Raw genomic sequence first — 27,798 nt, 5'->3', positions numbered from 1 at the left:
AGCAGTGGGACCCACCTGCAGCCCCCTGCCCAGCCAGGTTGGCCTCGGGGCTGCCACCCCCTAACGCGCAGCAGAGCGCAGCCATCCACCGCGTGGGCACCCAGTGTCCCCACATCCCCCAGCCAGCCCTGCTGCCAACACACCCGCTTCCTGCCCCCAACCTGCCAGGGACCCCCCGGGGCTCCCACTGCCCCCCAGCCTGTGCTGCGGTACCCGACCTGCTCCCCTCTGGATGCAATACCAACCATCCTGTTCCTGCAGGGCACAGGGAGCCCCAAAACCCTCCCCGCTCTTTTGGAGGCGGGGGTGGGTGTTCCTGCATGGGGTACCCCCAACTACCTCAGGCCTCCAGGCCGGGTTGGGGCTGGGGGGCACCGAGGGGTTTGTGGGGGCTCGGGGACAGCAGCACCACTTGGCCAAGACCACTTCTCCTCCTCTTGGTATCTTGGCTGGGCGCTGGGGGGGGGGCGCAGTCCCTGGTGCTGGGGGCTGGTGATGGGGACGGCGGGGATGTCCCTCTGCTGCAGGTTGGGTTGATTATTTTTTTTTTCCCTCGTTGTATAATAATAATTACTATGTCGTGTGGTTTTTGATTTTTCAATAAAGCCTTCAGCCCAGCCCTGCCGGCTCTGGGTGGGGACCAGGGAACCTGTGTCACCATGGGGGTTCTGGGGCTCTGCAATCGTGGGTGTGCTCAGCACCCCCTAAAAAATAACTGGGGGGGTGGTGTTGGGGGTGGTGTTGGGGTGACCTGGGTGATGTCCTGGGGATGATGTCCACCTACCAGCTTGGTCCCCAGGACCACTCTGCATGTCACCTCCCGTTGCTTTGGAGGAGACCAGGACCTCAGCCCAGAGAAGCAAGGGTGGCTTTGGCCTCCCCACCACCCGTGTCCTTTCCTGAGGGGGGTGGGGGGTGGGGGGGTGACACTTCAGGGGTGTGAGGGCGTGCAGGCCACCTGCCTTCCCTAGCTGTGCTGCAGGGTCACCCTGGCAGGGCCATGTCACGGGGCTTCTGCTGCCCCGTGGGGATGGTGCCATGCTGGTCGGGGGGGCGGGAGGGGACACAATGGACAAGGGAGATGCTTGGGAATGTCCCCTCCCCGAGCATGCCACCATCCCTGCTGCGGTCCCCTGCTCTGAGAGACACGGTGGGGTGGCAGGCAGCTGGGAGCGTTCCCCTGGATATCCACGTCCCCGGGGACCCAGCAGCACAGCCCACAAGAGTGGCTTTCCCACGGTGGCCAGCGCTGCGTGGGGTGGCATGTCCCCAGCCCAGCAGGGCAGGGCGGAGACGGTGGCACCCCCCAGCCAGGGCTGTGGGACAGGGGTTGGCCACGGAGGAGCTGGCCCTGCCGCCGCTGGAGACCAGGGACAGGGACTTGCCGGGCTGGGGACATGTGCCTTCGGGTGCCTGCGGTGTTTGCTCACACGTGGTCAGGGTGGGGGGATACGCGGGTGACCACAGGGGCTGGGGCTGTGGGGGACGGCGACACACGCAGAGGCTGGAGTGGTGCGGGGGGCTGCAGGGGATGGGGGGACGCGGGGGTTGGGAAACGAGGACCCTGGCTTTGGAGCGGGGATGGGGAAACAGGAACATGCGGGCAGGGGCCAGGGTGGGCGGACCCGGGGCGGGTGGGCTGGCACGGGGGTACCTGCATGAGGATGGGGACACCGGGGCGGGGAGCCGGGGAGCCGGGGAGGCCACGCGCGGGCGCGGAGGCGGGGCGCGGCCTGGCTCTGCCCACTCGGCCCAGGCCCCGCCCGCCGCCGGGGCAAGCTCCGCCCCGCGTCGCGCAGTGCATGCCGGGCGGGCGGGCGGCGCGGCGCGGCTGGGAGGCGATGGCGGGCTGCGGGCCGGGCGCGGGGCGCGGGGAGCGGCGGGCCGTGCTGGCCCTGGCGCTGGCCCTGGCCCTGGCGCTGGCGCTGGCCCTGGCCTGCCTGCTGCTGCTGCGGGGCGCGCTGCTGGGCGCGGCGGCGCTGGGCGCGGCGGGGGCCTGGTGCGCGATGCGGCCCGGCCCGCCCGTGCCGCGCCCGCCCGGGAAAGCCGCCGCCAACGGGGGCCCGGTCGCTGCCTCGGGCCGGGCCGGGAGGGCCCCGCCGCGCCGCCTCGGCCTGGGGTAAGCGCGGGGGGAGCGGAGCGGGGCGGGCGGGGGGCGGCGGGAGCCCCGCGGCCCGGTGCTGACCCCTCTGTCCCCGCAGGGTCCCGCACTGCTCGCCGCAGGCCCCGCGCCGCCGCTACCCGCTGCCGCAGGCCCGGAGCCCTGTGCCGGTCGGGCTGCCTGCCGCCCGCTGGGAGAGCTGTTCGCCCCGGAGCGCGCCCTGGGCCCGCCGGGCCGGCCCGCTGCGCAGCCCCGTCACCGTCAGGATCGCCCGGCCGGCCGCCGGCCTGGCCCGCTCCCCAGCGTAAGTACGGCGGGGGGGCCGGGCCCGCTTCGGGCTGGCCTCACGCGTGGGCAGCGCCGCCTTGGCGGGACCGGGCGGGGGGAGCCCGGTGATCCGGCTGTGCCGCCCGCAGCAGTGCCCCTGGGGCGGCGTATGGCTCCCAACCCAGCGGTGACCACTCTGTCCCCGGCGTGGTGGGGAGGGGTGGGTGATCCAGACCTGGAGAGGCTACGCGGGACAGTCCTCTCCCCTCTTCTGTGGGGGCACCTGGGGGAGGGGGGGATCTCACCCTGGGGACCCCAGCTTGCCTAATGCCTTGTCTTGCTTTGCCTCACAGCCTGGAGCAGCTGATCTCACCCGTGGCCTTCCCAGCCAACAGCAGCCTGGATCCGTGTGCAAAAGAGACTGTGCTGAATGCCATCAAGGAGAGCAGGAAGAGAGCTGTGGAGGAGGAGGAGGAGGAGGACCAGGCTTTTGGAAATGATCAGGAGAGCAAGAGAAGGTAATAAGCCAGCAGTTCAGGTTACCACCAGTGTGTTGGAAAGGTTGTAGATGGGGCTAGCGCTTCAGTGGTGACAAATGGGACATGTCCCAGAGTTCACCCAGCCCAGTGTGACCAGGAGTCCAGGTTGGAAAAGTGCTGTAGGAAGTGAACTGCAGTGAGGAAGCACACTACATCACCCAGTCCTCTGGGTTGTGTCGGAAAGTCCTCTGAGACTTCGTTTTATTCTTGAGATCAAAGGGAGGTGGTTTAGGTTTTTGTTTGGGCAAGCTCATTGGTCAAGCATGTTCCCTTGCATTGCTGGGGTTGGGAGAGGCTGGGATGTCATTCAGGGGAGCCTTGCAGGGCTCCCTGGCCAGGAAGTTGCTTCTGTCATCGCAGGGGTTTGCAGACTGGGAAAACATGGTGAGAAATGCTGGTATCTGCTGCAGGTTCATCATCTCTATCCTTCGGTCAGCCCCAGGCTTCCAGGAGAGACAGGATCCCCGAGTCTTACAGCCCCAGCTGGAAGCTCTGCACTTCAAAAGATCTGCCTGCTTCCTTCATGTACTGTAGCTAGCAAAAGGAGGTAGAATCGTGAGGGTAAACAAGAAAGGCTATCTTCTGCTTTTGTTAGTGACTGCCAGTGATTTCCAGCTCTGAGCTCAAAGAAATGAGGATGCGGTGTCTTTGACAGCGCTCTGGGAAGGATAAGGTATAAATCCTGGGTACCAAGGTCTGCTGGAGCCTCTCTAACTGCCTGGGCACAGCACTGCCTCACCATTCTCCCCTCCTGTTTTTCATCCTTCCCACCTGTGTCCATGGAGGCTGTTCACTCGTGCCTCTCTGCCCCTCAGGTACCAGGGCTGCCTGCCTGGGCTTGAGCAGGGGAACTGAGAAACTGGGGAAGAGTGGCTTGGGTACTACTCTGGCACGTGGTACTGCGTACTGCTGCTAGAGGTGGCCCAGAGAGCACAGCAGGATGAGTGGTGGGTCACAGGGAGCCACTGGCTCCCTTCGTGCCGCAGCAGGGCATGCTGTCCTCTTCCTCCATCACTGAATTTCCCTCTACCTTTGAACCCGTGCTTTGGCTTGGTGAATCTGAACCCTGCAAGAGCCAAGCAGGACAACAGGATGGGTGCACAGACAGGATCAGCTCAGGGTTATAAGTTTATTCTGTTGTTTTAACATGCCAATATGCATCTGTGCCACAAAAGTCAATTCTGAAGATGTTAATGTCTGGCAAGCATGAAGAATGCTTGTAGGCAGAAAGTGCTGTGACCTTTGAGGGCAAAAAGGAGCCTGCATCAGCTGGAGAGCGCAGGATCACCTGTGCGATAGGGTAAGCGTGCTTGGAGCTCATGAGGAAGCACTTGGGCGAAGTGACAGGGCTGACTGTACACCTCACAGGTGTAAGGTTTGCTTTCAGACTTCAGATCGTCTCTGACTCATTGTAGGAAGAGGGATTCAGTTTCAGACTCATACAGTCAGGGTACTGGCTAGGAAGAGGTCAGAGATACAAGTTTTAGAGCTCAGGTCTCTTCCAGAAATGAGCTGCTGAGTCTCTCTGAAATATTTTGGCTTAGAATAATTGATTTGAGTAAAGATTTCTTTACATCAAAACTACTCTGCCCAGCAGGCAGCTGGTGGAGCTGCTGGTGCCTGGGAGGTGGCAGCTTGAGGTAAGAATCGGTGAGGACAGAATCAGGTGGGGAGAAAATCCGCAGCAGGATGTGGATGGGGGAGAACTCTGCCCCAGGTATCAGGTGGGAGGAAGAAAGCAAAGTTTGTGCTTTACCAGTGCTGAGCCTGCCTGGAAGGGGTCCTTTCCCCAGGCTGGAAGGGCAGCCCCTGTCTCTGCTGCCTCCACACTACCACAGGCTTCTGCCCTCTCTCCTGCAGGCGTCACGATAGCAGTGGAAGTGGGCAGTCAGCATTTGAGCCATTGGTAGCCAACGGTGCCCCCGCCTCTCTCATACCCAAGTAAGTGCCCTTGGGCCAAAAGCTGGGAGCTGGGAGGCAGGGGGAGGTCTAAAAGCCTGTGGGCTCTGTAAAAGGAGATTGGCTTTTGCTTGCGGAGCCCAGCTTCAAGGGAGAGCAACAGAGGCTGTGTCGTTGCTGAGACTCGTTTCCCAGTGCTGTGAGAAAGAGCGGGCTTGCATTCTTCCACCTGCCATGCATTTAAAGGACCTGTGGGCAGAGTTCTGGGTGGCTCATAAAATATTCCTTAACCTCCTACAGGCCTGGCTCTCTGAAGAGGGGCCTTGTCTCACACTGCCCAGATGACTGCTCAAACAAGAGGTCACGCACCTCTTCCATGAGCTCCCTCAACAATACATATGCTGGCGGGATCCCCAGCTCCAACCGCAACGCCATCGCCAGCTCCTACAGCTCCAGCCGGGGCCTCTCACAGGTAGGAAACATCCTGCCAAAGGCAGCGCCACAGCCCAGCCCAGAGGGGCTCCACCTTCCCCTGGGATTGCCCCATGTAACTCTAACGCTGGTCTCATAAGAGGAGAGCAATGTCACAGCTGGGTGCCTGGCAGTTGGCACTGCGGGGAGTCCCCAGCACAGCATAGCCAGGCAGTTTCATCGCCTCCTGGGTTAGGCAGGCTTGCTGGGCCAGCAGCAGCAGGCAACAATGTTGCACGTCCTTTGATGTATGCTGCTGGGGGAGCCCCCAGGTTCAGCCTTCCTGCTTGTTTTACACTGAAGCAAGAAGGAAGCTGTTTTCCCCTCCCTACTCAGCCTTGACCAGTTTGCTAGGGTGGATAGATCCAGGTGGAAAGGAAAAAAATAGCTTCGCTGCACTGACACCTTTTCAGCCAGAGTCAGTAAGTATGGGAGCCGTGCATTCCCGCTTTGACCCAGGTCCCCTCAGCAGCTGCTGAGCTATAATAAAATGCCTGTTTACATGCTGGGTTGGTCTTGCAGGTGTGACAGTGAGATGTAGCTGTGGCTAATGGGGCTCTGCATCCGTGTGGGGAAAGGTTTCATCTGGGTTATGTTGGTAGGGAAAGGTTTGCTCTGGCTGGGGTGAGTCTAAAGTTCTTGAGGTGGGATCCGTCCACTGAGCTCCTGGTGAGATGGTGGCCTGGCTCCTGCCAGAGAAGCCCCACACACATCAGGGTGTCTGAGGCAGCCAGGCAGCCTCTGCCTGTGCCACACGAAGGCAAGAACTGGCATCTGACCAGCAACGTCCTCCTCCCCATTCTCTCAGCCAGGCTGTAAGGAACCTGGAGTCCGCTAGCTCCCACAGCAGATTCACTTTCAGGTGGCCAGACTTCATGCTCTATGGAATGTGGAGGGGAGTTAAGTGGTGTTGAAGCAAGAGAGGCTTCTGGTCTCATTAGCCCCAGCCCTGAGAGACAGGATTTAATCTGTGAGCGAGCAGGAGGATGGGGGGCTGTGCTTGCTGCCAGCCCCTGTACTGAGTTACTGCTGGCCTCTCTGCATTCCAGGTGTGGAAGAGAAGTGGTGTGAGTGTGTCCCCGCTGTCCAGCCCAGCGTCCTCCCGCTCCCAGACGCCAGAGTGGCCTCTCAAGAAAGCCAGGTAACTAGTCACTTGCCTGGCGAGCACCTGCTTGTCAATGCCAGCTGGGAAGAGACCAGTTGCCTTCCCAGCCATCCCAGTGCCCCAGTCCTGCTCTCCACTGGAGCCAGGACACTCAAAGTCTATTTCTGAGATGTGACTGCTGGGTCAGCCACTGGTGGAAGCCTCTTTGCTGTGTTAATTGGCGTCCCTGCCCCCTTGTTGCACTGTGTCCCAGTGGCTGAGCTGCACCATCCCTGCTGTGCTCCCAGGCTGGGTTAGAGGTTTAAGGGCTCAGGTTGCCACAGGGGCAGTGTTCCCTTGTGGCATTGGCAGAGTCTGGGTTGCTGGATGCCGAAACACTGGGATGAGACAGGCCCTAACTTTTGCTGTCTCATCAAAATTGGTTGATGGGAGATAAAGTAGGGTTGTATTTTAGCATCTGCCTTGGAGCACCGGCCCTTTTTCTCCTCCTTCCCAGCTCAGAGAAGGACCTGAGCTTAAGTCAGAACTAAAACCAACACAACTGCCTGCCCTGGTGACAGGGTGGGTCCAAGCTAGGGACCTGTGAAGGGCAGCGGCTCCCATCTGGGACCCCCCCAGCTGCCACCCTGAGGCTGACCTGTCCTGTGGAGGGTGCACAGGCTTGGCAGCCTGACTGAGCAGGGGAGCAGCTCCTCTGTGTGGAGCTGCTTTCAGGCTGGTGCGGTGAGGACAAGGCTGTTGTCCTGAGGTCTGTTATTCGGCGGAGACAAAGAAACGCACCAGGGATGCTGGTGGGAGTCCTTGGCGTGTTTGGTCTCATCGTGCTGTCTGGCGACGGGGCCAAGTCTCAGGTTGACCCTAACTGGCTCTCTCCCACTTGCGCAGGGAGGAGGAGTTGCATCGCTCCAACACTTCCACTCCAGTGAAATCGGACAAGGAGCTGCAGACAGAGAAAGGTAAGCGTAGGTGGGCCCCAGCTCTGTGTCCGGGTTAGATGGGCCACCAGTGCAAGCAAGCAGCGGGTCCAAAGATAGCTGACATCTGTAGGTGGGATTGGTTTGTTACCTGGTAACTAGGAACGTGCTGGTCCCAAGGCAGTGGCACTTTCACTGCCCTCTGCAGCTGCCCCAAAGGGATGTCCAGCTCTTAAGCAAGGGGTGCTAACAGTGTCAGTGTGCTAGCAGGTGCCTGGGAGCTGGCTTGCAAGGGGGGACACCGGCCTCCAAGCCAGCAGGGGTCCAGGTGTCAGCCTTGGGGCAAGATCTGCTGTGGTACACAAGTAGAACCCTGATCAGATTCCAGGATGAGCTTGTTCCAATGTTTCCTCAGCTAAAATGGAGAAGAAATCCTTTGTGCTCATTGCAGATAGGTTGCCACGGCACAGCACTAGATGTGGCTCACACAGTTTGTGTGGTTTGTGGTTCAGGTAGGCAGTGTCCAAGGGCTGTCCATGCAGGGTGCAAAGAGGCTGCTGCCTTGTGGAACACCAGCAGGTTCTTGTGACTCCCCTGGGATGCACTGTGGCCAGCCACTCTTCCAGAACATCACAGCCTTGTCCTCGGCTTACAGCCACGCCCCTGGCTCTGTCCTCTGAGATGGGTCATCCAGAGAGAAGTCAGAAGGGACAACCCCCTTGGTACAAGCCAAACGCTGCCTCTACCCAGAGCTGGCCCTGACTTGTCTCCTTCTGTAGAGGTGGAAGCGCGGGTGCAGAAGAAGCAGAATTCCTTGAGCCCACCGTCCGCGCTGGGGAGCAGTGGGAAGCGCAAGCGGAAGATCCAGCTGCTGTCGTCTCGCCGGGGGGACCAGCTGGCGCTGGTACGTCGCTGTCTCGCAGCCCCTTTTGCCCTCCTCTGGCGATAGAATGTGCTCACTGCAATTTCTGCAGGGCTGGGGGGAGACTGACCTGCCTGCCCTCAGGAAGGAGGCCCCGTCCTTGGCCGAGTGGGAAGTGACGCTATCCCCAGCCCCAGTGTCTGGTGGGCTGTGCGTGATTGTGCTGCCTGCTGCCGGACCAGGTAATGGCCTGGGGAAGGCCTGCCGTGCCCTCAGCGCCAAGCCGGGGGCCAAAATGAATGGGGATCGGAGCTCCACGGTAGCGTGCTGTGGCAGATCCACCTGCTCCACGGGTCTTGCGACGGCCAGCGTTCACCACACGTTCAGAGAGGCTCTGCCGGCTTCCCTGAGAAGGAGCTAAGCTGCTGCTCTTTCTTGGCAGCCCCCGCCACCTCAGCTGGGCTACTCCATCACGTCGGAGGACCTGGATGCGGAGAAGAAGGCAGCGTTGCAGTGGTTCAACAAAGTTTTGGAGGATAAGGCTGGTAAGGGCAGACTGGGAACATGGAGGGAACAACAAGGAGTGGAAACAGAGGGTCAGGGCTCACAGGGCAGTGTGGTGTATGTGTGGCACAGGCTAGGGAAGCTCCTGGGCCAGTTCTGCCTGGTCCTCAGGTTTGGGGATGCTCCTAGTGCCTTTAGTCTCAGTAGAGCTCGTGCCCCAGTGTCCCCAGGGTGATGGGTGAGGTTTCCCAGGGCCAGAGCTGTGGGATGTCCATGCAGTTTGCCTACCAGCTGGGGAAGCTCTGCGAAGGGTTAGTCCCCTGCAGCGAGTTGCCAGTCCTGATTCTTGCTCCTTCCCTGTAGATGTGGTCCCCAGCACCACTGCAGAGACTACTACGCCCGTGTCCAGGCCACTGGCATTCACCGTGACCTCCTCGGGGCCTGCGACTGCCTCAACAGCCCCTGCCCCTGCCAGCACCAACTCGCTTCTGGACAGCCTGAAGAAGATGCAGAGCAGCCAGGCTGCACCCACGCCAGCAGGTGAGGAGAAGGAGATGGAGGAGGGCTGGCAGATCGGGACTTTGGCAGAGCAAGGCACTGCAGTGGGAGCTCCACGTTGCCTCTGTGGGAAGCAGGTGGCAAAACTCCCTGTTCAAATGCTCTGCTGGCAGTGGAGCTGGCAGGCGGGCCTTGGGGGGACAGGTTTGGGGATACTGAACCCGTGGTCCTGTTGGGAGCTACGGTAGGCGTGGAGGGCTGAGTTTGTCTGGTACGGGCAGGTGCTTCTCCGGGAGCCTTTGCAGCAGTGGTGTTGGGTGCATGGCGGAAGGGCTGTCTGTCAGCAGGTGACCCCCTGTCCCTAAATAAGCTCTCTCCCCTTTTCAGACTCCACTGGAGCCGCAGTAGTGTCCCAGACACCCTCATCGGCTGCACAGCCACCTGCTCCTGCTGTATCACTGGAGTCGAGTTCTCTGCCTGCCACCTCTGCTGACACCAAACATGTGCCCGCATTGAGCGTGCCTGCCCCTACCGCCCCCACTGCCTTGGGGGCGCAGGCCCCCAGCGGCCTGGCATCTCCTGCGTTCACGGAGCTAGGCCAGACCCCCAGCAGGACTCCCTCTTTCCCGAAGCCAAGCATCCTTTTTGGGCTGCTGAACACCCCTCCTGCCAGCCAGCCAGCAATGACTGCTGCCACTGCTGTGCCCACCACGACAGCTGCTGTGCCCACCACGACCCCAGTCTTCAAACCCATCTTTGGCGCTTTGCCGAAAAGTGAGAGCACAGCACCCTGTACTACAGCTGTCGTCTCTGCCACAGTCACTGTGCCTGCAAGCTCAGGCCCTTCCTCCACATCCTCCACCACCACTGTGTTCAAACCAATCTTTGGCAGCATCACCACAGCTTCATCTCCAGAGAAGACCTCTCCTTTCACCTTCAAACCAACACCGCAGCCAGCCTCAGCCGCAGAGCTGCCAGCAGCTTCCACGACTACCCTGGCAGGGTTCACAGGTCTCCCTAACGTCATCTTCACTACTGCAGCTACGACTGCCACCACGCAGAGTTCCTCCACAGATGCCACCATTAAACCTGTCTTCAGCTTCGGACTTGACCCGCCCACTTCCACCAGCCCCACCACCAGCCTGACTGTCACCGCTGCCACGTCCACCAGCACATCGCAGCCCTTCCTGTTCGGGGCCCCAGCCAGCTCAGCTCCCAGCACAGAAACCAGCTTTGCCACTCCAGGGCCTGTGTTCCAGTTTGGAAAGCCACCTCCAACCACAGTCACTGCCACCACCAGTGTCCCAGGAGTTCCTGCCTTTGGCCAGGCACCTGCAAACTCAACAGCTCCTACCACCACTGTGGGCTTTAGCATATTTGGGAGCACCATGCTGACTACTTCTACCCCAGCCACCACAGGTCAAGCGACGTTGATGTTTGGCTCATCTGTTTCAGCTTTTGGCAGTTCCTTCAGCACAAGTGCAAAGCCGCCACCACCATATCCCAGTGCAGCAAGCCAGCCTGCCTTCAGCGCTGGTGCTGCGGAGAGCCAGCCACCCACCAGCAAGGCTGCTACTGGTCCTGTCAGCTTTGGCCCCCCATTCAGTTTCGGACCTCCCATGGCCCAGTCTGCTGCTCAGCCGGCATTTGGTAGCAATGCTCAGCCAGCCTTTGGCACAACAAGTGCCCAGGGCTCCTTCGGCACCAGCAGCACCCAGGCAGCGTTTGGGACCACCACGTCAGTCTTCTCTTTTGGGACAGCCACCTCCACCACCTCCAGCTTTGGTTCAGCCACCCAGACCACAAGCAGCAGCACTGGCACTGCTGCCTTCGGCACCACCCCTTCTCCTTTCACCTTTGGGGCAACTGCCCAGCCGGGCCCCTCTGCCAGCGCCTTTGGGATCGGCACGCCCGCCCTAAGCAGCGGCTCCCCTGCCGTGCCGTTCAGCTTCGGGGCTGGGCAGAGCGGGACAGCCCCAGCGGCAACACCATTCGGCTCTTCCCTGACGCAGAGCGCGCTGGGTGCACAGAATCAGAGCACGCCCTTCGCCTTCGCCGTGCCCAGCACGCCCAACAAGCAACCTTCGTTCGGAGGTGAGTCGGGGCAGCGGGGCCTGCTCAGTCGGGGTGAAGGGCTGGGCTGGATTTAGGCAGCAGCTTTGCCGCCAGACTTTGCTGAGCTCCCCAGGCTCAGCAGCCATAGAGGGACTGGTGCCCGTGTTGTGCAGAGCCTTGCCATGCGAAGGAAAGGCACTTCCATCACTCTGTGTCCCCAGCCCTTGGTCGTGGAGGGAAATCTTTAAATTCTGCTCCTTGGCCCTTCTGAATGTAGCAGCTCTGTGCAAGTATTTAGCCCAGCCAGGTGCCCTGCAGAAGCCAAGGTCTTGCGAGTGCGTAAAAGCAGTCTGGAGTTTCTTGGCAAGTAGAAACTGCCAGCCAGCGGCTGCAGTCGCTTCTTGCTCTCACGGCGAGGTTTTGCGTACTGCTCTGCACCCTCACTGGGCCACCTTGCCTCCCACAGAGCTGAAACCCACATGCTGAGCAGCTGCTTGTTCTAGAAAGACGGAGGCCTTTGTTCCTCCCTGGCCTGCAAATCCTCCTGTGCAGCCTTGCTGGCAGGAGAGCCCAGGGATTGCCATGAGAGCGCAGCTTCTTGCATTAAGAGGGCTTCTCGGGTGAAGAGGCTGATCCTGGGGGACTGTGATGCTTCAGCCCCTGGAGGGAGATCAGTGCCTTGTGCAGGTGCTGCTGGCTCCTGAAGGCCAGAGTCTTTGTCCTTTGTCGACCCTGGCTCACAGTAGCTCGTTGCTTTCCAGGAACTCCTGCACCCACCTTTGGGCAAAGCACTCCTGTCCCGGGAACAGTGGGCAGTGGAAGCAGTAGCCTTTCCTTCAGGACACCCAGCACTCCTGCCTCGGGTTTTGGAGGAGTTGGTGCTGCCTTCGGTAAGTAAGGAGTTGGTGCTTCGGCCTTGGGGGGAGCTGATGGGTCACATTGTCCCCTCAGGCTGGGGATGGTGGGAGGGCCAGGCTGTGCTCTTGGAGCCACCTCAGGTGGTGCCTGCTGGGTTCTGGAGGATGCAAAACCTTCCATTCCCCCCAGGACAGGGATTGTACTTCCCCCCGTGCCAGCTCTGAGTGAGGCTGCAGAGACCTGAGCAACCTTTCTGCTTCCAGGTTCATCCACCCCCACCTTCTCCATCGGGGCAGGATCCAAGACGGGTGCTCGCCAGCGGCTGCAGGCACGGAGACAACACACCCGCAAAAAGTAACCTCCAGCCGCCTGCCGGGCCCCCGCCGCCAGCCTGTGTGAGGAACCCCTGCACACGCGTGGGGGACTCCGGTCTGGAGCGGGGCCAGCAGTGACAGGGCCAGGGCCCCATCTCTGACGCCAGCTGGAGACCATGCTGGGTGGCAGCAACCAGGGTGGGACGGGATAAACCAAACTCTTCTTACTTGAACAGTTCTTCAGCCAAGGCTGGAAGAACCTCTGTACATATCTGCAGCGTTTCCTCCCTCACTTTATTTTGCCATGTTTCATATGTGTAAATTTTTTCCCATTTGCTTCTTCTAGCTGTTCCCTGAGCCCTCCTCTCCAGCCCCCCCCAACAGTCAGCCCCACGGCACGGCAGCTGGCAGAGCCACACTTCCCCACTTGCAGCCCAGCTGGAGATGTGCTGTGTTCCTGCCGGCCGCAGTTCCAGGCTGCTGAGGGGATGCCATCTTCACCAGGTCCCGAAATCTTTCCCTGTTGTTTCATCCCGTGGCCTGGTGAACGTGCTCCCTCCAGAGGGCTCTGCTTCACTGCCGTCCCTGCAGAACTCGAGCCGGGGTTAGTGCCAGCCTGGTGTGGGTGTCTCAGTGCCATGGGCGACTTTCTGGAGCTGGGTGGCAACCCCCTGGCTGTGACCTAATCTCCCATCTGACCTCCAGCTGTGGGACCTCGGCTGGAGGTCTGGGCTGTGGGTCCTTCCGCCCCCCTCCCAGCTGCCGAGCAGCCCCTCCAGCCCTCGCTGCTCCCCGCTGGGCTGTGGGCTCCCCTGACCCTGCTCGCGTGAAGCCCCCTCTGTTTTGCTTTATTCGTGCTCCTGTTTCGATGCGCTCATTGAATCGAGTTTGGAGGAAGAACTGAACCGTGTGTGTGGCGGCATGTTGGTTATGCCGGATTTGCTGTTTGGAGTTTCTTTTTTTTGGAGGGCACCCGTCCCTTAGCGGAGGACTTGCCCTGGCTAATTGGGTGTTGACAGTAGCATCACTGCGTGGCTGCTCGTGCTGGGGGAGTTGTCCCTTTGTCGTTGTGACTGAAAGGCAGGCAGCCAGGGTCAGGGGGACGGGGCCTGGACCCACAGGCATGGGGGCTCCAGCCCTGGCAGTCTCTCCCCTCCCTTCCCCTCCTGGTGCCCCTTCCCTACCTCGGGGTGCTCTGGAGCTGCTAAGAGTCCAGAGCGGGTGGGTTCCCCCTACTCCCCAAATTCACATTGTTGGGTTTTTTTTAACCTCATCCTCATCCTTTTGGGTTTTACCAGCTCTTAGGAGCTACGGTGCTGCCTCCTCTGTTCCCATCCAGCCAGGAGTGGGGCCTGTCCCCCTGCCTGGGTGCTCCCGTGGGAAGAGACTGCTGGAGCTGGGGGTCACCCAAGAGCCATCCCCTACCCTGCCCTGGGCAAGGGATGGGGTCCCCACCACTTCCAGGAGTGCTTTGCTGCCAGGTTTTTTACTCTCCGAGCCGTGTGAGTGTGTGTGTCTGCCGAAGTCTAAATTAAAAAAAAAAAAAAAAGAAAAAAAAATCACAAACAAATATTTAAACATTTTTTAACAAAATAAAAATTTATTTTTATATTTAAGCTAAATTGCCTTTGAATTCCTTCAAGCTTGGTTCAGTGAGGTTGCCTGACCCCGCAGTGCTGTTGGTAGTGTTTAGCTGTGCTGTCACAGCCCCGTGAGGAGCTGGCCTGTGCCCTGGCTGTGCCCGCAGGGACTGGCTGTGCTGGGGAAAGGCAGCTATGTCCCGTGGGCACTGCCACAGTGCGTCCTCCCGCCCTCTAACATCTCCTTAATTTTAAAATGTGATGTATGTGGATGTGACTAAACATTTTTTTTTTTAAATTCTTTCTCTGAGGATGAGGAGCAGGAGCTCTTTTGTGTCTTACGGTGACGAGTGGTTTTCTTGTCTGCCAGGAACAAGGCGTCTCTCCCAGCAGGCAGAAGAAGGGCAGGTGACCAGGCTCTGTGCAGCCGAGGGGACACAGCCCCTCAGAGCGGTGGCCGAGGGTGTGCAGGCTTCCCCTGCCAGCAGGTTTCTAGCCTTCCCCTGCCAGCGTGCCCGAGGGGGGCAGTGGGCTGTTAGAGCAGAGCAGGCCTGGGACAATGTGTCCTTGGGGCTTGAGGATGTGGCTGAAAAGGGCTTAGCGCACGCAACGGCTGGCCCTGGCGGTTCCTCCCTGTGCCCTGGGCAGGGTGCTGAGCCCAGAGAGCGTTGGCTCCGCAGCCCTTGCCGGTGGCACAGCACTGGACAGCAGCTCAGGGCGGGCAGCTGGGCTTTGGCCACATCAGCTCCAGCAAGACCCATGTGGCAGAGGGAGATGGGGATAAGCAGGGTACAAGACGAGGGCAGCCTGGGGAGCACGGGCTCTGAGTGCTGCCCCATCTAGGTCCCAGGTGCCCAGCCCTGCGAGGAGACGGGCTGCATCCCTGCTGGGAGAGACCCTTGCGCCTGGCCTGCCGTATGTATGTGGCCAGAGGGAGGGTGGGTTTTAACTCAAACTCAAGACTTGGATCATTCCTGGTGTGGCTGATGAGGATTTTAGTGTGAATGTGCAATTTTTTTCCTTGCTTCTTATGTCCCTGGTTTAAAATAAAAAGACTGTGTTCACACCTGCCTTGCCCATGTCCAATTCCTGGGCCTAGGCAGGGCCAGGCATTGCTGGTGCAGTACTGGGCACTGCTTTCCAGCACCCTCTGGCTTGTGTGACCTTGCTCCCTGGTCAAAGGCAGGTGCAGGGACAGGATTATTACTACTATCATTTTTTCCCCCACTTTGCCTGTGAGCAGTGGCCATTTCAGGGCAAGACTGAATGCTAAGAGTGAGGAGAAACTTTAATCTGTTTCCCACAGTCAAAGGCTTTTCTGAAACCCTGCATCGGGCTGGGGAAAGGATTTTTTCAGGTCGGGTGGAACATGGTAAAATAACACCCTTAACCCAGCTGGAGCACTCCAGCCTTGCGGGCTGTGGAAGTGCAGCTTGGGAACACTGGTACTGCCCACACACTTCCCAAGGCTGCCCCAGCCCACGTCTGGCTTTAGGGGCAAACCCTCTGGGGGGGGGGCGGGGGCTGGCCCTGGCTGAGCATTCCCCCCTCCCTGGTGGTAGGGTGGCCCAGGGGAGCAGGGTGTTACAGAATTCCCACCACAGCTGCGGCTGGCACAAAGCTTTACTTGTGTTCAGAGGCCCCGCTGTTGTTGAGGCAGTGGAGGAGTGTTCCCCACCAGCCACAGCTGGGCACTGTGCAGTCCTAAAAATGTTAGTTCACTCCTTCACCCGCTGCTTTTTCCTCTTCCTCTTCTTGGGAGCTGCTCCTGGCTCTGCTCCCTCTCCGTGCTGCGGGTTCTCTTCAGCTGCCACAGGCAGGGAGCTGTGGACAACAGCAAACAGCCTGGCTGTGCACCCAAGGCTGTGCTCACAGCTGCCTTCCCCTCCCACACCTGCTACAGCCAGGCCCTGCCACCTTCCCTCCCCCCCCGGGTGCCCTGGCAGCCCTGAGCCTGGCCATGGTCTCCCCCAGAGGCAGGCAGAGCGCCCCAGGGCCTCCTCTCACCTGGGGGCTGCAGCCCCTTCCCCGTGCCGCTCCAGGACAGCCACAAAGAAGCCGTGGGTGAGCGTGTCCGCAGGAGAGGCGCGGAGGCAGCTCTCTGCCCCAGGGAAGGCAGCGAGTCCTCGGCAGGGCCAGGAAGGGAAGGCGTTCACCAGCCTGTGACACGGGACAAGGGTCAGCGCCAAGCCCCGCAGTGTGCTGCGTTCCTCCCCTGTGCCCACCGAGACAGACACCTGAAGGCCGAGCCCCGCTCCTGCAGCACAGCGTGTACCACGTCCTCATTCTCCTCCTGGTACAGCGAGCACGTGGAGTAGACCAGGCGCTGGAGAGCTGGGAAGCTTAGGGCATGGCTCAGGACCTTGCGCTGGAACCCGGCCAGCGCCTGCAGCCGCTCAGCACTCGGGGCAGCCTCTTCCCTTGGCACCCGGTTCACCATCCCTGCAGGGAGAGCAGCCGTTGTCCAGGGGCCCACACGCCCAGAGCCTGGCTCCAGGCAGGGTGCCCAGAGCCCCACACGTTACCTGAGCCGCTGCAGGATGGGTCGAGGAGGATACAGGTCACCTTGCTGTACTTGGGGTTCCCAGGGTCCACAGTCAGGAAGTCCTGCTGGGCCAGCTGGAAGCTGGTGACCCCAGCCCGCATCAGCATGGTGTTCATGGTGGCCAAGCGCTTGGTGTCCACGTCAAAGGCAAAGATCTGGCTGAAGGCAGAGCCCAGGGCCTGTCAGAGGCATGAACATCCTGCCCAGCCCCGGGAATGGCGGTGGCGGTGGCAGGCTGCCCCAGCAGCCCCAGGCACCAGCCGTTTGCCAGGTGGGCAGAGCCTGGGAACTGCTCCCCCAGGCAGGAGTACTGAGCAGGGCCGGTGTCAGGCAGAAAGCAGGGTCAAGGGCTGCGAAGTGATCCCCCTATGTGACTTCACATCCCCTCAGGCCCTTCCAATGGCCCAGCACCACCAGAGCCACCAGCCCACGCAAGGAGAAGCGGGCATCAGCCTGAGTTAGCGGGGCAGGGTGACAAGCTCCAGCTTTCCTGCCACCTTCTTGTGCTCTCTGTGACATCATCGGGGGGACCAGGGCCACCTGTACCCCTTCCCTCCCTGCCAGCACACCAACCTGCCCTCACCCCTTGTTTTTCAGGATGGCAGCCAGGTGGCTGGTCTTGTTCCCAGGGGCAGCACAGGCATCGATGATATGGGAGCCGGCAGCAGGGCTGAGGAGGAAGGCAGGGAGGCAGCTGGCCTGCAAAGAGGGCAAAGCCCCATGAGAGGTGCAGGCAGCAAGCACCACTGGCCCCTTCTCGGGGCACAGCTGACGCTGCAGGGTCGCAGCAGCCACAGCAACATGGGGACAAGTCCACCACCATCCACCGCTGGAAGCCTCTGCCCAGCCCACAGCCCTGTGCTGGTCCCCAGCTGCTATAGTGGTGGGTTTTACAGCCCAGCTCACAGCAATTTATCGCGCACCTACAGGCTACAGTAAAGCAAGCCCAGAGAGGAGCTCCACTGCTGCAGGCTGCATTCAGTTTCAGCTTAGACTGCAAGTGCTGTAGCAAAGCTGGCCAAAGCCCAGCCCTTGGTTTGGAGGAAGAAGCCGACCCTCCACCCATGTCAGTGGTTTTCCTGCCCCTGCAGCCTCCTGCTCCCCAGCTCCCCTACCTTGTCCTGTAGAATTATGTGCCCTGAAGTATACAGCAGGTTGTCATGGAAATCCGTTTGCGGAGGGAAAACGAGCAGCTCCGGGAGATGAAGATCCAACAAGAATTTCTTCCCAGAGAGGGCCCTCAGATCTTCCACACTGCCCACGAGGCACAGGGAGGATGAACACACAGTTCTGCTTCCCTGTGCCCACACCAGAGCCCTCCAGAGCCCAGGCTGAGACCCCCCCCTACATCCCATGCCTGCTCTCCACTTCAGTACCAGGCAGCACCCAGAGACAGAAAGTAACAGTGGGGAGTGATGGAGGCCCCAACCCAGAAACCTTAAGCACCAAGATCAAAAACCCTTCAACCCACAAGCCCTTGTCCCCAGCCCTCACTGCTCGCTGACATCCCAGATAAGGTGGGACAGCAGAAAGAAACGCTTACCTGGCTGCTTGGCCCAGGTAGGAGTAGCCCTGGCGCTTGAAGAAGTCAATCACATCATCCACACAAGTCTTCAGGGTGTTGACTCGGACATAGCGCGGTACCTGGGAGGCTGGGGGGGCCGGGCAGGTCAGACACAGCCCACCACTGCCACCCAGCACCGGGAGACCACCCGGCCCCGAGGCCCACTCACCTCCGGGGCTCGCTGCGGCCGCCGGGGCCAGGAGGTCCTCACTGCGGCTCACCTTCCGCTGCACCTTCAGGCGGGCCAGCTCGGCCTCCAGCCGGGCCCGGTGTCGGCGGGCCAGCGCCTTCCAGCGGCCCCCGCACTTCAGGCCCTTACCAAAGAGCAGGTCGTACACCAGCACCTGCGGGATAGGGGTGAGCCCGGCCCTGCCGCCGCGGGCCCCCTCGCCGGCCCCCCGGCCCCCCTTACCTTGGCCAGCTGCGGGGGCAGCTTCTTCTCGGCCTGCAGCAGCGCGGCGCCGGCCAGCAGCTTCTCCAGCACCGGGGAGTAGCGGAGGGTCTCGGACACCAGGGCGTACAGCTGCCGGACGCGCTGTGGGGCGGTCAGGGGCGGTCCGGGGACAGGGACCGAGCCCCCCACCCGCCGCCGGGGCCTCCCCGCCTGGGGCCCGGCCCCCTCGGCCTGCCCGCCTCGGGCCTCCCGGCCCCCCACCGGGCCTCCCCCCTCCGGCCTACCCGCCTACGGCCTCCCTCCCCCCGGCCCCCCCGGCCCCGTGTCCCCCGCACCGGGAAGCCGCTGTTGTACACCAGGGCCTTGATGCCGCCATCGCCGCGCTCCAGCCCCGCCAGGACGGCGGCGGCCGCGCTGTACAGCGCCATGTCCCCGCCCGGCCTCCGCCGCGTGCGCGCCGCCGCTTCCGGCGGGGGGAAGGGCCCGCCGGGGAACGCCCGCGCCAAGCGGCGGCCGGTCGGGGCCGGGTCTGGGCTCGGGAGGGCGGGCTCGGCCGGGGGGGAGCAGCGGCTGGGGTTGCAGCCGGGCGGGAGCGGCGGGGCGCCCCCCGGCCCGGGGACAGCACCGGCGGCCCGCCCGGGAGGCCCCGTGGCACCGGGTCGCGGCCGGGCCCGCAGCGCCGGCGGGCGGCTCCTCTGGACGCGTGGCGGTGGTCGCGCTGAGGTGGAGCAAGGCCAGGGGCAGCCCGGCCCCGGGGGCAGGAGCTCGGCCTGGAGAGCCGCAAGCGGAGGGTAAAGGAGAGCCCAGGTCAGCCCGTGACAGCGGCGCCCCGAGCCCCGGCGCGGCGGGGCCCCTCCCGCACCGCCCGGCCTCGCGGTGGGCACCGTGGGCGCCCGTGACGCGGCATCGCCCCGTGCCTGAGCGACGACGGGCACCACGGCCCTGTGCGAGGCCGCTGTGCGCTGCCCGAGTGGCGGGGACCGTGCCCTGCGGCAGCAAACCCCGCCGTGGCGGCGGTGCGGCTGGCGCCTCGGTCTCTTGGCTGGCCCGGGCAGGTGGGGAATTCTGGTGGCAGGCGCTGGGAGCGGGCCCCGGGTGATGCCCTGCGGCTGGTGGCAGCCGCCACTCACCGGGGGGCTGTCGGGGAGCTGCTGCCGGGCTGTGTGCGGCCGCTGCCCGCCTGGCCCCCTCCCCCACACAGCCCCGGCCCCCGCGGTCCCCCCTGCCAGCCCACGGTCCCGGTGAGGCGCTGCCGTGGGCTGCCCGCTCCCGCCAGGGCCTGACCCCGGCTGCCTGGCTGGCTGCTCTCTGCAGCGGCTCTTCCAGCTCCTGCTTTCCCCTCTCGGCAGCCCCTTGCGCTCTGCAGGGCACTGCTGCTGCCCAGCCAGCTCCGGCTGCACTCAGTTCCTCGGAGATGGGACCCGTGCCAGCCAGCAGCCAGCTCACCCAACAAACTATTTATTTAGAAGAAAGACATGCCAACAGAGACCCTGGACGCTCACGGCTCGTGCTTTTCAGGCAGGCGCTCCTTTCCACAGGGAGATCTTTGCAGGCCAGCTGTGTTTTAGGCTTTAGGGTCAGCCTGCCGGGAGGGGGATGGGGATTCAGAGGTCAAGGCTGACATTTTTTGCTCTCGGAGGAGAGCGGAAGGACCCTCCTGTGCTGCTGCAGCTTACTCTGCAGCACCACAGCCTCCACGTAGAGGACAGCCCTGCATGCAGCCTGACTGCCCTCTGCTGCAGGCCCCCCAGACTCAGCCAGAGCCATCCTGGGTCACAGCCTCATCCTGCTGGCTGGGCTACAGCTTTGTGGGTTCCTCTGGGGCAGGATGGTTGTACGGCACCCGGGGGTGCTGGCTTGCAGCAGGTGCGGGCAGGATGATGGGGGGGGAGTAGGGCCTTCGCTCGGGCCAGCACAGGTCCACGATGGGGTAGAGCTGGCCCTGGAACTCCGCGTGGAAGGTGTAGATGGGGCTGAGCTCATCGGGGTTGTCGGCATTGTAGAAGGTTAGCTCACCCTTCTCGTAGTGCAGGTAGATGCCGATGCGCTGGGGCCGGGCAGTCAGAGGCAGGGTAGCCCGCGGGGTGCTAAAGGCCTCGTAGACCTTCCCTTCCTTCAGGCCGATGAGCCACACGCCATTCTCGGGAGACTTGCTGAGCTTCCCTTTGCGGCTGACTGTGCCCTTGATGATGCCCACGCGCCAGTGGTTCCTGGTGCCCACAATCACCTCCCAGTAGTGCTGGCCGCAGGAGAAGCCCTTGCAGGTGAGGATGCAGTTGCTGGAGTCAAAACGCTTGGGGTTGCTGTCCCGGCGCTGGTAGAGCCCGCACTGCACCACCGTGTCACCCTTGAATAGCTCCAGGAGGGGATGTGCTGTCACTGGGTCCAGTTTCAGTGTCTCTGGAGCTAGAAGGAAAGCACACGGGCTCCAGGCACACTAGCAGGCAGGGGTCTGGCAGACCCCAGCTCGGACCTGAGGGCTGGCACAAGCTGGCACTGCTGAATTTCAAGCAGCTGGACTGTTAGCCAGAGCAGGCTGCTACCAGTGCGAGACATGGCAGCCGCTGCTCCAGCAGCTCTCCTGGGGGTGAGGCACACAAGCAGAGAGCAGGACAGGAGCTGGGGCAGCGTGATGCTAGCCAGGCAGCCTGCCCCGTGTGCCAATGAGCCTGGGCACCCAGGGTGCTGCCCGTGGGGCAGGTTGGTACCTGGCAGGACACGGCGGTGCAGGCGCTTCCACACAGTCATCTTGATGTCATCTTGGTGGAAGCATGGCTTAAAGGAGACAGGACTGAAGATGCCATCACCAGGGTGCAGGCAGGGGAGCTCTGACCTGGAAAGATAGAAGCAGCTGTGACACAGGTGATGAGGACAGTGTAGGACCCCTTCTCACCTGGCTGCTGTGTATGATGGAGCCACTGCTGTCTTGCCAGCTGCTCTTGCCCTTCTGTGGGGCTGAGCGCATGGCTCTGGCTATCCATCGCAACAACAGTGTCCATGCGAGGCTGTCCCAGCAATGCTCAGATGCCCACTGGCCTAGGAACTCTAGTCTTGGTGTAGAGGCACTGCCATCGCCATTGATGCTGTTTGCTGCTGGGTTCCACCACTCACCTGAACTGGCAGGAGCCATATTTCTGGAAAACACAAGAGAAAGAGTCAGTGGCGGGAGACTGACAAAATGGCAGCTCCTCTGCATGGTCACAGCTGCATACATCTGTGCCCTGGGCTGGAGAGGCCAGGGCTCTCCTCTCCTGGGACAGCTACAGGCATTACCTCTCGTGGAGGGCAGGTTTATCCCATCAGGGGAAGCCCTGGCTGGACAGAGGGCACCTATGTGTCATTTCTTGTGTGTCCCAGCTGTGCTTGGTGAGGGTACCCACTGTCCAGGACAAGGCTCAGGGCTACAAGCAGTGGGCTGAGGGCTGGAGATCCTGGCTGACACTCACTGCCTTCACTAGTGAGCGCACTCACCCGGATGAAATCAAGCTGACTTTCATTGCTGAGTGCCTCCAAAGAGCTCTGCATCTCCTTAAGCCTCTGCAGGGCATCTGATGTCTGCTTGACCTGGGACTCAATGGAGGTGAGGAGCTGGGCTGCCTTCCCCTCGATGCTCTCCAGGAAGGTGGCCTTCTCCTCATCGATGTACTTGTGCAGCTCCTGGAACTCCTTCCGGATCACCCATTTGAAGACATCCGCCTCGTTCTGCAGGAAGACAGCAAGTGGGTGTGCAGGTCTGCCTCACACCATCCTCTTCGCCCATTTTTTAGTTTCAGAGGGGCCACCAGCAATGTCAGTGTGTCACACCAAGCTGCCCTCCACTGGTTTTCCAAATGGAAGTGCAGCTCTGTACAGCAGGCTAGATGATACCTCATCCTGCTGTCCACAGCAGCTCACCACCACAGTACCCCTGTCTTACACCTCTCCTCTCACAGATTTTGATTTCCTGATGTCCCAGCCAACTTTGTCAGGGCCTTGAAGGAGCTCTTGGGCGCCTGTGCTCCCAGGGAACAACCTGCGTCCTGGGCTAAGGGGAGAAAGTGCAGCTCCACTTTCATTTGGGTTGAGCCCTTCTAAGGAGCCCCACTGGGAAGTTTTAGCCTCAGAAGGGATGCCAGGAGGTCCCTTGGAGACATCTACTCCGTGGGAAATGGGGACACTAAATCAGGCATAAACTTGATGTGAAACCAGCGGCACTGCTCTGACTGGCAAGGCTGCTCCAAGTGGGGTCCTTTTCATCTCTTATCTCCCCACCTCCAAGGACATTCGGTCAAACCAGCTCTGACTGCTGCTCCCGCCAGGACGCTTGGAGAGGTTTACATCACCCCTTCCGAAAACAAGGCTGTGCCACCCAAGAGGGGTACGTCACCCTTCCCGAAAACAAGTCTATATTTAAGCCCCGAGTTGTGTGGAGAACACGAACCTCAGGGAACGGCGTGGAAGATAAGCCCTGTCTGCTATCCCAGGGAAGGGAGAAGAGCAGGAGAGGAGTGTGGGGGTGAGCTGGGGAGAACCAGGCAGAGGTTACTCCAGAGGCTATGTAGGACACAAAGGACTCGGGGACATGTGCTCCCTTGGCATGTGGCACTCACTGCGATGCGGCTTTTGTTGTTGATGAGCTTGCTGAAGTGTTCATCCAGGTTTCTCTTGTACTGGTGGACATCGGTCAGCAGCACAGACAGCTCCTCCTGAAAAGACAGCACCTCTGTAGGAGGGACCTCTGTGGCAGCTTCTTTGGTCGCAAGCAGTGCTTGTCAGCCCCCCCAAGGAGCACATGGCCTTCAGAAGCCATGTTCTCCTAAGATTTCTCTGCACTTTTCGGGGCCTTGCCCATCCTGCTGATCTTTGGTCTCTCGATCTAGAAGATTTGGGGTTGCTAGAGGCAGGAGAGTGCTCAGAGCATGGCCCTGATCTGGATGCTGATGACCAAGTACTCTTGCCAGGAGCACCCATTCCAGACCCTCTGTATTTCACACCCCATGGCAGTTCTGCACCGGGCAAGTGGGTGGCAAGTGAGTGGCGAGCAGCCACAAGCCAGCACCAGGCCAACAGCACCCTCCTAGCACTGGTGTTGGGAGCCTGGCCAGGACAGGAGTGTTTCTGATGCCTCCTGCTCTTATCTCCCTGGTGCCAGGCACAGAGGGGATGGGTGGCCCTGGGCTTTTCCATTCCTGGGACTTTCATGTGATGCTGGGCAGGTGATGCCAGGTGTTTACTCTACCTGGCTGGGGCTGCTGTTTACCCTGCCTCCCTGCTCTCCTGTGGCACCTTGCCTCAGCCCTTATCTCCCACTCTTTTTGATGGTATTTGGAAAGAGTCTTGAAAGTCCCCACTGACATTCCCTGACCCCTGGCTCTTGCCACCACAGTGTAGTCACTGAAACTGTGAGTCCTCTCAACTGGGGACACGCTCAGCCTGAGAAATAGCCGCCCCCCAGCCCTGCCCCACATCTGGCTGTGCTATGGGACCGTGCTTCTCACACTGGCATTGTTTCCAGCTTGTCCCTTGAAGGAAAGGGGACATTTGGTCAGCAAGCACTGCAGGTGCCCTAATCCCCACCCCAGGAGCTCTGGCCAGCTCTGCCCGCCAACCTTCATCCGGCAGTATGCGGTAGAGATGGGGGTGATCTTGTGCTGGCGGTGGTTGCCAATGGTGCCACACAGCCCGCAGATCACCTCTTGGTCAGCCTCGCAGAAGAGGCTGAGGGGGTTGTGGTGTGTTGGGCAGGACTCCGGGGTGGGCTCTGCCTCGCCCCGGCTCTGCAGTGCCTCGATGACACGGGCCAGCGTGACGTTGGGGGGTGAGGCGCTGCAGTCCACTGTTTGGCGGCACACGGGGCACAGGAACTGCCCGTTCAGCTCTCTGGAGAGTGATGCCACGCAGGACTTGCAGTATGAATGCCCACACTGCAGCATCAGGGGCTCCTTGAAGACCTCAAAGCAGATGGGACAGAGTAGCTGGTCCTCCAGCTCATCGATGCTCATCCTCCGAGCCATCCTGCCACCCTCCCACACAGCAGCACAGACCTGGGCTGGGAAACACGGCTGGGAGATCCGCCCTGTTCCAAGAGCAAGGTAAGCAGAGATGAGCAAAGACGGAGCTCAGCACGTGGGGAAAGTGAAAGAGTCCACCCACCCAGAAGCACCACAGACAGCTGCAAACTCATCATTAGGCTCCACGCAAAGTCTGAGATGCTTATTTTAACCTGCAATGGGTTTGGGCTCTTGAGATGTGAGATCACACATGGCCTTGCCTCTGGATCTGCCTAAGGTATCAGAAGTCACCACCAAGCTGTTCCCATGTGGGACCTTTGCCTGGCAGCCCACTTCAGGGGAGACCTGCCTGTGTGCCAGGGCTGGGGACAAAGAGGGATTTTCTGCTGAAAAATTCCAGTACTGACCCTGGCCTGTGTGAATTCCTACAGATCTCTTTGGGTTTATCATCTCAGTCCATGGACATTCTCAGGACTGGCATTAGCTCAAGTGATGTATCTAAGCAAAAGCAGAAGGAAATCATAAAAAGTACGTCTATCTAGGAGACAGGGACAACGCTCACACAGCAAACACTGGATTTGACTGACAGGAGGGCTGAGAAGCTGAGACACAGCATGCAGGGATGCGACTGCAGCTCACCCCCTTGAAACGCAGTGGTCCCCACAGCACTCCACGCTCTGGGCTAGCACTCCCAAGAGACATGAGCCCAAATCCCAGCCTCTCCTGCCAGCCCCAGGGCTGCATGTGGCCAGCGTATTTAAGAACTCTAAGGTTTGTGCAGCATTGCTCTCCCCTGCTGTTTCTAGCCCTGTGGGATATAACTGCTGAGATCCCGGGTGAGTCAAACACATGACCTGAAGTTTGACTTCAGGTCAGAAAATAAACCTGAAGTCAAAGACATGACCTGCAGTCAAAGAAAATAAACCTGAAGTCAGAGACTCAGTAAAGGGAAAGTCAGAGACAGGGAAAGGGAAGGCTGTGACCTGAGCTCAGTTTTTATCGTACACTGCTATAGGAGCTTGGTGAATCAAGGAAAGCATGAGTGTCAGCCTGTGGCTCATCAGACACCGCAGGACCCATACAGGGGAACCAGCTTCAGCTGCTCCCTCTGCTTACCCAGAAACACCTCCCAGAGACCCACATAACAGCCTCCCCTCCTGCTTGCCACACAACTCACACGCTTCACAGCTTCCTCCTGGCACCGGCTCAGACTCTGCTTGTCCCAGCACACCAAACCCAACGGATGTCACTCGGCTTCTCTCAATCAAGCTGAAGATTTTGACCTGGCTGGAGAAGTGGATGAGGCAGGCGGTGGGACCAGCAACCCCTCGGCAGGGCAGGGAGCTGAGCCGCCTCCCTCCTGCAGCCTCAGCCCCGCTGGGGTTGTCCCTGCCTGCCAGGGGGAGGCCAGGCAGGCTCTTGACCACCTCTCCTGCTCTCAGGACACGTCACACCGCGTGAAGGGCTGCCCACCGCCCGACAGGCAGGTAGCAGGTACGGGCACACACCTCACATGACCACATGGGCGGGAGCTGGTGTTTGCATCTCAGCAGTCAGCGTCTGCAAGTCCTGCTGGGGCTTCACTCATCTGCGCTGCCCGGGACAGCAGACACTTTTTCGCCAAAATGCTTTATTAACTAAAGCTCTTTTTTGGTTGAAACTTTTGTTGTTGTTGTTGCTTGGGGAAAACCTTTCATTCTTTTAGAAAAGACCTGAAGGAGACCCAAAGTGTTGTTCCTCCAGTGTCAGGCAAGGCATGCACCTGTTTTTGTCTGACTGCAAAAAATGATTCCTCATATCGTTACTCTTCGTTCACGGATGCGTTTGGCTTACGGCCACCCCGGTGGCCTCCCTCTCAGCACTGCCCAGAGCTAGCCCGGGGTGGCCTCCCTCTCAGCACTGCCCAGAGCTAGCCGGGGATGACAAAGACTTCCAGGCCAGGACCCAGCTTTGGGGCAGCCCTCCAGAGGTCACGGGGTGGGGGATGCAGGGACAGAAGGTCAAGAATTAGCCGGGGGCTCCCCCCTCTGCCTTACGCTGAGGACACTGGATCTCTGTGCCACAGGAAAGCAGGAGGGTGCAGCAGCCGCTCCCCGGCGCGGCCTGGCGGGCTGCCCCCCCGGGATGGGCCTTTCCTGCCGCCACGGCAGCACCAGAGCCGGGCTCCCCCGGGCGCGGGCCCAGGGCCCGTGGCTGCAGCGCTAGGGGTGCTACCGGCGCCCCGGGGGCAGAACGCGGCCCCGGCCCGCGAGCGGCTCCGGCCGCTGCGACCGCCCGTCCAGCCCAGCCCCCCCCCGGGAAGCGGCGCCGAGGGGCAGGCCGCTGCCGCCGGGGCCCCCCCCGCGCTCCCAGGGTGCCCCGCGGCGCGCCGCGCCGCCCCCATCGCCCATTGGCCCAGAGGCGCCGCCGTGCGGCCCTGCAGCCCGTGTCGGGCTGGGCCGCTGCTCGGAGCGTGACTGGCTGGAGGCGGCGTGCGGCGGCCGTGATTGGCCAGGGCGGCGGGGGCGGGCCGAGGCGCGGCGGGACACGGCGGGGCCCGGCGTGGGGGTTCGGCGGGGCCATGGTCGCGGCTCCCTTGCAGGCTTGGGCGCGGGGCCTGCGGGACCTGACCGGCGATGGGGGGGTGCGCAAGGCGGAGCTGCGCCCCGGCAGCGGGCCGGCCGTGCCCCCGGCTGCCTCCGCCGCAGGTATGGCCGGGGTTAGGGGTCTGTTGTGGCGGCCAGGGCCGGTGCTGCCGGGGCCCTAGCTGGGCAGCGCCCTGGCACGGGGCCTGGCCTGGCTCCCACAGCTGCCCCGGCGCTGGCTGCCCGCTGCTGCCGGCCGCCGGGCGGGCGCTCCATCGTGCAGGCCTGTGAGCTGGCAGCACCGAGCTGTAACGTCCCCTGCCCTGTGGGGACGCACCTGTGGGCTCCGTTGGCCGTCCCCTGAGCAGCTGGCTTTGTAAAGGGCAGTCGTTACATTTAATCTGTGGTTAGCAGGACTAAGAAAACCTAAACTCTTTGGAAGCATAGACTGAAGTCCGGATCTCGTGCTCACTTCTGCCATTTACATCTTGGTGTGAGGTGCTTGCTTTGGGCTGTGTGGCTGGGCCTGAAGTGTGCTGGGGGAGGTGGAGAGGACAGAACCTGCTGTAAGAGGTGAACTGAGTGTCTAATGTTGAGGCGCTTGTGGCTGGCAACTCTTAAGTGCTTTGGACTTCAGCCTGAGATCAGAACAAGAACTTGAAAGTGCTTATATTATACAGTAGTATGTCTTTCTGTTTCAGAGACTCTCTGCTTTCCTTATCAGTATTTTAGCACTTGGGATACTCTGTTTAACTTCTTGTGACTGACAGATTA

At 61.1% G+C, this 27,798-nt stretch overlaps 3 protein-coding genes across 6 annotated transcripts; 1 reads left to right on the top strand and 2 right to left on the bottom strand.

Annotated features, from left to right (window-relative positions):
- Window positions 1–1,814: 1,814 nt before the first annotated feature.
- Window positions 1,815–15,038, top strand: POM121 (POM121 transmembrane nucleoporin). 2 transcript variants are annotated; one of them, XM_056346721.1, is made up of 13 exons: window positions 1,815–2,119; window positions 2,202–2,405; window positions 2,722–2,886; window positions 4,768–4,848; window positions 5,107–5,278; window positions 6,327–6,418; window positions 7,268–7,338; window positions 8,076–8,200; window positions 8,601–8,703; window positions 9,026–9,202; window positions 9,548–11,254; window positions 11,977–12,105; window positions 12,337–15,038. In XM_056346721.1, the coding sequence occupies exons 1-13, from the start codon at window positions 1,842–1,844 to the stop codon at window positions 12,429–12,431; spliced, it is 3,399 nt and encodes a 1,132-aa protein (XP_056202696.1). In that variant the 5' UTR covers window positions 1,815–1,841; the 3' UTR covers window positions 12,432–15,038. The 2 variants fall into 2 exon arrangements, with proteins under 2 accessions (XP_056202696.1, XP_056202707.1); XM_056346732.1 differs by lacking the exons at window positions 8,076–8,200; window positions 8,601–8,703.
- A 534-nt stretch (window positions 15,039–15,572) lies between these two features.
- On the bottom strand, window positions 15,573–18,947 carry NSUN5 (NOP2/Sun RNA methyltransferase 5). 2 transcript variants are annotated; one of them, XM_056346745.1, is made up of 10 exons: window positions 18,806–18,947; window positions 18,489–18,611; window positions 18,246–18,420; window positions 18,056–18,164; window positions 17,628–17,766; window positions 17,096–17,211; window positions 16,493–16,671; window positions 16,205–16,409; window positions 15,975–16,127; window positions 15,573–15,791 (listed from the first exon to the last, which is right to left on the bottom strand). In XM_056346745.1, exons 1-10 carry the CDS (start codon window positions 18,896–18,898, stop codon window positions 15,686–15,688), a joined length of 1,398 nt encoding a protein of 465 aa, XP_056202720.1. In that variant the 5' UTR covers window positions 18,899–18,947; the 3' UTR covers window positions 15,573–15,685. The 2 variants fall into 2 exon arrangements, with proteins under 2 accessions (XP_056202720.1, XP_056202729.1); XM_056346754.1 differs by having other exon boundaries at window positions 18,246–18,390.
- Window positions 18,948–19,915: 968 nt separating this feature from the next.
- On the bottom strand, window positions 19,916–26,731 carry TRIM50 (tripartite motif containing 50). 2 transcript variants are annotated; one of them, XM_056326642.1, is made up of 8 exons: window positions 25,969–26,731; window positions 25,638–25,747; window positions 24,059–24,525; window positions 23,060–23,155; window positions 21,942–22,172; window positions 21,582–21,604; window positions 21,179–21,303; window positions 19,916–20,876 (listed from the first exon to the last, which is right to left on the bottom strand). In XM_056326642.1, the coding sequence occupies exons 3-8, from the start codon at window positions 24,461–24,463 to the stop codon at window positions 20,269–20,271; spliced, it is 1,488 nt and encodes a 495-aa protein (XP_056182617.1). In that variant the 5' UTR covers window positions 24,464–24,525; window positions 25,638–25,747; window positions 25,969–26,731; the 3' UTR covers window positions 19,916–20,268. The 2 variants fall into 2 exon arrangements, with proteins under 2 accessions (XP_056182617.1, XP_056182618.1); XM_056326643.1 differs by lacking the exon at window positions 25,969–26,731 and having other exon boundaries at window positions 25,638–25,762.
- Window positions 26,732–27,798: the final 1,067 nt, after the last annotated feature.

This window comes from Falco biarmicus, chromosome 1, assembly GCF_023638135.1.
Source record: "Falco biarmicus isolate bFalBia1 chromosome 1, bFalBia1.pri, whole genome shotgun sequence".
Classification (NCBI taxonomy): Eukaryota; Metazoa; Chordata; class Aves; order Falconiformes; family Falconidae; genus Falco; species Falco biarmicus.
This window is presented reverse-complemented; position numbering and strand designations above follow the sequence as displayed.